We start from the raw sequence: 7169 nt of genomic DNA on the forward strand, positions 1-7169 counted from the left end.
AACCCCACACCTAACCCCAATGTCACAGGGGTCAAGGCAAAAAGTACCAAAACGTACAAATGTGGTCGTATGAATTAATACGAATTAGCCAACTCATAAAATATGTACGAATTCTCATGAGATAGCATTGGATAGACCACAAATACAACATTAAATTGTCTGGATTGTTCTTATAGCTGTAGTGTTTGTATTTCTCACTTATGCATTAGCTGTGCAAAGGCCATAGGTTCGATCCCAGGGTACACACATAGTGAAAAAAATGTATAGCTTGAATGCCCTGCAAGTCACTTTGGATTAAAGCATCTGCCTACTGTTTACTTTTAGCAAAGATATACATGGTTTGTGCCAAACCTTATTGTGTGGTGGATTAGTTTATGCCGTGAGCATGAAATTCAAAGAGATGTTTAAACCTAATTTGTCAGTTTTCTTAGCCTTTGTGATATAAATCATTTTGTATACTGTTGACCACACTGTACGTACTATAGCCCATGGCAATATGAATGCATTTCAATGTTTTGACTTAAGGCTTTTACAGGACTTTTGTACACTAAACAATTTTTATGTAAAATGTAAAATTCAGTTTGTAAATCTAATTCTAGAGATATTTTTCCAATAGATCACAAGATCTAGTGATCCATGTCATTCTTTAAGGATAAATGCAGGACATTATAAATACCAATCTCTCAATCAGCACCAAAGCAATTCCAAGCCATTGACCCCCATGTGTCATTTTTCTATAACACAACATGTCATTGTGCTCAGCTTTAAAGAGTCTTGAAATTGCTCAAATTCATACGAGGGACCCGTGCAGGTTTGTCGGTCTTGTGGAGTCAGAGAAGAGTGGAGGTAGTTCTGAACTCTCAGCTGCGGCGGAGTATTTGGGGAGGCATTTGCATAAGGAGCAAATCCCTGCAGTCCTAACCTTAAGAAAGCCAAGCAGACAGGACTTCCAAACAAACGCTCTGCCAATTAAAGCCACTATCCTCACTGTCTGCACCCAGGAACACAAGCTCTCCGTAATGACTCAGTCTCTCCATCTACATGACAGCATGACAGGAGACCTCTCCCCTGCTCAGGGAGCTATCTTAATTGGTGAAGTCTCTTGGGAGTCTGTGTTGAGATGTGGTCGTAAGAGTTGGTGCTTTTTTCATCTTGGTCGACGATTTATTTTGTGCCCTAGTTTCTAATACGTTAGAGGGCATATTTTAAATATTTTTAAGGGTTTGAGGTATCACATTGGTGATCAGGTGAGATAATCACCTTTTTGTTTTGGAATACAAATGGTAGTTTTGACTTTGTGCCAGGTCTTAGAGGACAGCAAAATATCTCATATCAATATTAAAAGAATATTTTTTTTTTCAAAAATCAATATAAGGTAATAGTGACCATAGGCTGTCAAACTCCAAATCAGGACTAAAAACACTGAAAGCGATATAATGGTATTTTATATTTTATTCCAAGTTTTCTAAGGGAAAATCAGACCAAAATGTACTCACTAAAAATCTGAATAAATCTCCAACGAAGTTCATGTCTAACTCACATCTGTGTCTGTACTTAAAAATGGCATGTGGACACCACTGATGCGTACCATTTGTTTATTCTGGGCATGAATGCTGGCCAGAGGCAGCCTTCAGGGGAAAGCAAGACTATCGGTTAATTATGACTATCTGTGTCTGTTTCTCATCATACAGAATTATCATTTTATGTGAACTTTTCCTTTTAGTCAATTCTGTTGGAGAGCAGAAGCGACTAAATACTTATATTGTAAAGTGACTTTTGTGTAAGGTATTTTGTTTCATTTTCTTAAAGTCCCTGTAAATTTAATCTTGAAAATTGTTTCTGAAATGTATAGACTGTAAACTATTTAGTACTGATTTGCAGAGTTAGATCTTTAACCCTCTGGGGTCCCACCATTTTGGGACACTGGCAGAAGTTCTGTCTCGCTCTTACATTTGGTCTTTTTTCAGTTGCTTTAAACATATATTGGCTAATATTTAGGGGTGTGACGAGACACTTATCTCACGAGACGAGACGAGACACGAGACTGGGTTCACGAGAACGAGACGAGACGAGACTTTGAAACAAATTAAATTTTTTTAATAAAGTATATTATGCACTAATGCTGCAGTAATAATAACAGTAAACACTGCAAAATGTTTTGCCACAAAATCACAGGCAAGTAATTGCACAAAAATTGTAAACAGTATAAATAAAAATAAATAACGAATATACCTGCACAAATATCAGCAACCATACTGTAACCAGTAGTGCTGTATTAAAACTTAAAGTGCAACAAAAATTGTTTACAGAATAAATAAAAATAAATAACAAATATACCTGCACAAATATCAGCAACCATACTGTAACCAGTAGTGCTGTATTAAAACTTAAAGTGCAAAGAAATACTGAACATTTGTTTCTTCAAGCATGAAAAACAGCTACAAGATTAGAGGAGTAGTCCACTCTTAAAATGGGACCCACTGACTTCTCATAGTAGGAAAAATATTACTATGGTCAAGTCAATGGGGACCATTTTTGGGTGAACTACTCCTTTAAATACACAAAACAGCCTAGGATAAGGACATGTTCTTTTTTAAGAATATTAGCATATCAACATTTTCTGGCAACAATTGTGACCTCTGGGCAGTAACTATGTCTCCTGCAGTTGAAAAGACACGTTCACTTGGAACAGAGGTAGCAGGGATGGAAAAATATGCTTTGACAAGTGGAGACAGCAAAGGATATTTGGAGCTGTTTTCTCTCCACCACTTAAGGGGGCAACAACTGAGTGAGATAGATGGCTCTCTTCTGTAAAGTTCAATTTCCCTCTCAATCCCTTTGCTGGACTGTTCTGTCTTAGAGAAAGCATCCCCTAGCAGATCCTCAAGTGCAGTCTTCTTGGTAGCAGGTTCTGTCTCTTCTGACTCAGGTCCACCCTCAGCTCCACCCTCAGCTCCAAGAGCTCCATCTCTCCAGTGTGTGGAACAGTGAGCTGATGTCTCATCTGTGGGCTTTGAACAAAAGAAACACTGGCTTAACCTTAATAAGCAGCAAAGCAGTCCCCCTCTCCCTTTCAACACACACACACACACACACACACACACACACACACACACACACACACACACACACACACACACACACACACACACACACACACACACACACACATTCTGGTTTCCATGTTTTGTGGGGACATTCCATAGACGTAATGTATTTTATACCACACAAACTGTATATTCTATTCCCCTTACCTGCCCCATTCCCTAACCCCAACCATCACACAAAACTTTCTGATACTTCACATTCTCAATAAACATCATTCTGTTTGATTTATAAGCTTGTTTCCTCATGGGGACATCAAAATGTCCCCACAAGGTCACAAAAACACTGGTATTCCTATCTTTGTGGGGACAATTGGTCCTCACAACGTGATAATTACCAGGTACACACACACACACACACACACACACACACACACACACACACACACACACACACACACACACACACACAAACTTGGGTAATTTAAATGTTCAAGAAAGAAAACATTTCTCACACACACAAAAAGGAGAAAAGCAATTAAAAATAATTTTACCTGATTTTGCAGCAACTGTTCAATCCTTTTCTTTATACTCTGGAAGACAGCCTCGCGCTGGTCATGGTCTAGCTGAGGTAAAGTCTGGAATCTCGGGTCCAGCGCTGTGCTTTCTAGCAGGTAGTTATATACATCCCCACTGTATCTCCCTGAAATATTAGTGAGGATTGCTCTCTTGACGTCAGTCACAGTGGGGGAATCGCTGTCATTTGGTGCCATGCTTTGTTCAATCATGTTCTTTAATGGTACAATGAGAGAAACTGTGGGAGTCTTCTCTTCACACAAGACTGTGGTAGCTGTCTTTAAAGGATTCAGAAGCTTTACAAGGTCTTCGGCATTCACGATGTCGCAGGTATCCAGTGTATCAATGTTACGGGCATGCTGTCTTACCTCTGGGCCGGTGAGCGCTGCTGCTATGGCAGCTTGCTGCTCCAGGTAACGAACGAGCATATCCAAAGTTGAGTTCCATCGCGTAGTGACGTCCATTATTAATTTGTGTTGTGGCAGTTCTAGCAGCTTCTGCTTAGACGTCAATGACGCGGCAGCCGTAGAACTCCGATGGAAAAAAGCAGTTACACGTCTCACCCGCCCGAGCAAACGAGCTACGCGCACAACACCGAGGCCAGCCTGGGTAGCAAGGTTTATTGTATGTGCAAAGCATTTGATGTGGGGCTCAAATCCTGCCTCGCGCACAGCCACATCCATATTACGCGCATTATCTGTCACAATAGCGATGGCGTGGTTTGGCTTTCTAAGATTCCAGTCAGTGACAGCTGCTTGTAAAACTTCAGCGATGTTCACTCCTGTGTGGGATTCGTAATGTGGGCGAGTCTGCAGTACAAAATTTACCATTTCCCATTTACTGTTGATCGTGTGGGCTGTAATTGTGATATAGCTCTGTGTACACCTAGAAGTCCAGCCATCAGTAGTTAAGGCAATGGTTTCTGCATCTTTAAGTGTCTGTACAACGTTCACCTTGCACTCGTTGTAGAGGGTTGGGACCACCGTGCGCGTAAAATGTGTGCGCGACGGAATGGCGTACTTTGGTTCCAGTGTGCGGATGAGCCGCCGAAATCCCAGATTTTCCACCACAGAAAATGGCCTCATATCAGCAGCAATAAAAACGCCGATGTCTCTCGTTATTGCGGTGGCTCTTGCACTTGACGTTGGAAGTTTAGCTGCAAAGGCATTTGCTATCGTTGTTTGCCCTTTCATGCGAACTAAATTGCTCTCCGTTTTCGCAGCTTTCTGTAAATCGCTGTGGTTCTTTTCGATGTGCTTCTGCATGGTGGTCGTGTTAGCAGAGGTGTATGGCATTAATTTCTTACAATGTTTACATATTGTCTTTGTCTTGTCTGTTATTCTTTCACCGTTTTTGTTTTCCACTGGAAATCCAAAATGTTGCCACACAAACGATTTAAATGTGGCGGGGGCGTCTTCGATCGTCATTTCTCCCTCCATGGTGCCAGTCGCGTGATGATTGTTATGTTCTCGCGAGACCAATCGGATTTCGCAAGACCAATCGGATCTCGCGAGATATCGTGTCACGAGATCTCGTCACACCCCTACTAATATTACATAACACTGCATTCAGCACAAACTGTGCTAACATAATATGTGAGTAACATGTGTGTATATGTATGTGTTTTAAGTAAATGATGATTATGCAAGTTTATTAACATTTCTAAGTTCAGAATTTTTTAGGGGGGCCTAAAACGATGCCTCGATGTTGCACTTGAGCCACCGCAAATAAAGTATCCATTCAGGTCGTAGCAGTATTTGAAAGTTAAAAGAGAAGCTGTCCAGCGAGTGGACGTGGTTTTAGCACAGACAGTGGACACGACCCCACCACATGAGAGCAGAGAATGCTGCCTATTTTCCCTAAGATTTTGATAACTTATTTTATTTATTTGCCATTTTTTCCATCATTTAATATTTGGTTGTGGCATTAATAACATATTTTTCTGTGGTGTGACAAACTCAGAACTCATTTAATATCTGACTTCACAGGGACTTTAATTGCAGGTAAAATTGGTTGTTTACATAGATGTAGGCTATTGACTCCTATTCAGTGGCGTGCATAGACTTCCTCAGGGGCAGGGGCGGATGGACTAAAAAGGGCAGAAAAAAGAATCATCACATCACATAACAATCAAATGTATTAATAGTAATAAATGTAAAATAAATAAATAAATTAATAATCTTATAGATATACAGTATTGTTATATACAGTATTGTTATGAAAATACCCAAAATGACTGGAAGAATAGATACACCACATATATACAGACTTTCTTTTCCATGTCATTGTCCCGTATTGGTTACTCAACTGCTTTTTTCTATTTTCAAACCATTGACGCTTCGGTTTAGGGTTAGATTTAGTGTTTGCGTTTGGATGTCCCTTTAAGTGTTGGTTTATAAAAAAAATCTGATTTTTCATTTATTTTTTTCTGATTTTTAAACTATTGTCGCCTGGCGGGTTAGAGTTGGGTTTGAGTAGAGATGTCATTTTATGTAAATCTAACCCTAAACCGAAGCGACAATGGTAAGAAAATAGGACAAAACATTTGAGTAACCAATACGGGACAATGACATGGAAAAGAAAGTCTGTGATAATGCTACGAAAAAATGTGGAGATCCGTGACAATGACACGGATAATTGAGCAAATACCACAGAAATTTCGTGAGATTGGGTTGGTTTTAATGGTGCATGTGCCCTTAACTAATCATAACTTGCTAAATTTTCTACCGATTTTCAAACTTTTTGGTTATAAACATCAGAAATGTACTTATGACACTGCATGCTTACGAATAATGTTCATGAAACCTGTTCAAGCATCCAGATTTATAGCCACATTAATAACGTTTGTAAGAAACCAAACCTTTTGTACATTTGTAAATCCATCAAGATTTTAGCAAGATAAGATTATTTGTGTTCATGCAGATCACTCACCTTACATCAGGTACTACCGAGTCCACCGGAAAGCTTGCCTGTGACAAGATGGCCGCCGGTGACATCTAGCCTTTATTATGTATATCTATGGGTGTACATGTTAAAAGGGATCCAAGCTTTTCTTCATGTGTCAATTTTGAACTGTCTCTGCATGAGGGCTGTCTCCTTGAACTGCACTTATACAGCATTTATTAGTTAATATTCATTTCAACACTTCATGTAAAGCATTACCATGAAATCAAAGATATAAATTCCTTACAATTTAGAGTCGACGTGGTCTTAGATTTCACTAGATACGTTTCTCCAAACTAATAACTTGAGGATGTATAATTACCTTGGAAACGTACTGCTTGTAATGTATGTCTCGCGGCTAACTACGTAGTGCTGCGAAGGAAACTCTGCGTACTGCTCCAACTCCGCCAAATGCTTCCGCCAAAAATATTTATGTAATAAAATAAAATATATTTGTTATATTATAATTGTTAGTGGCAGTTATATATACACATTGTTATTTATTATGATATTTATAATATTAATCAATATTATTTACTATTACTGTAGAGGGGCACATTACATTTTGAGACAAAAGGGGCATGGTCTTGAGCCTGAAAAGATATT

The 7169-nt window shown here is 39.3% G+C and overlaps 1 protein-coding gene across 1 annotated transcript; it reads right to left on the reverse strand.

The window, feature by feature from the left end:
* Positions 1 to 2093: 2093 nt before the first annotated feature.
* LOC135782823 (E3 SUMO-protein ligase ZBED1-like) lies at positions 2094 to 4143 on the reverse strand. The gene is made up of 2 exons (XM_065293335.2): positions 3599 to 4143; positions 2094 to 3011 (listed from the first exon to the last, which is right to left on the reverse strand). The coding sequence occupies exons 1-2, from the start codon at positions 4082 to 4084 to the stop codon at positions 2571 to 2573; spliced, it is 927 nt and encodes a 308-aa protein (XP_065149407.1). The 5' UTR covers positions 4085 to 4143; the 3' UTR covers positions 2094 to 2570.
* Between the last annotated feature and the right edge of the window lie 3026 nt (positions 4144 to 7169).

Source organism: Paramisgurnus dabryanus, chromosome 15 (assembly GCF_030506205.2).
Source record: "Paramisgurnus dabryanus chromosome 15, PD_genome_1.1, whole genome shotgun sequence".
Taxonomy (NCBI): Eukaryota; Metazoa; Chordata; class Actinopteri; order Cypriniformes; family Cobitidae; genus Paramisgurnus; species Paramisgurnus dabryanus.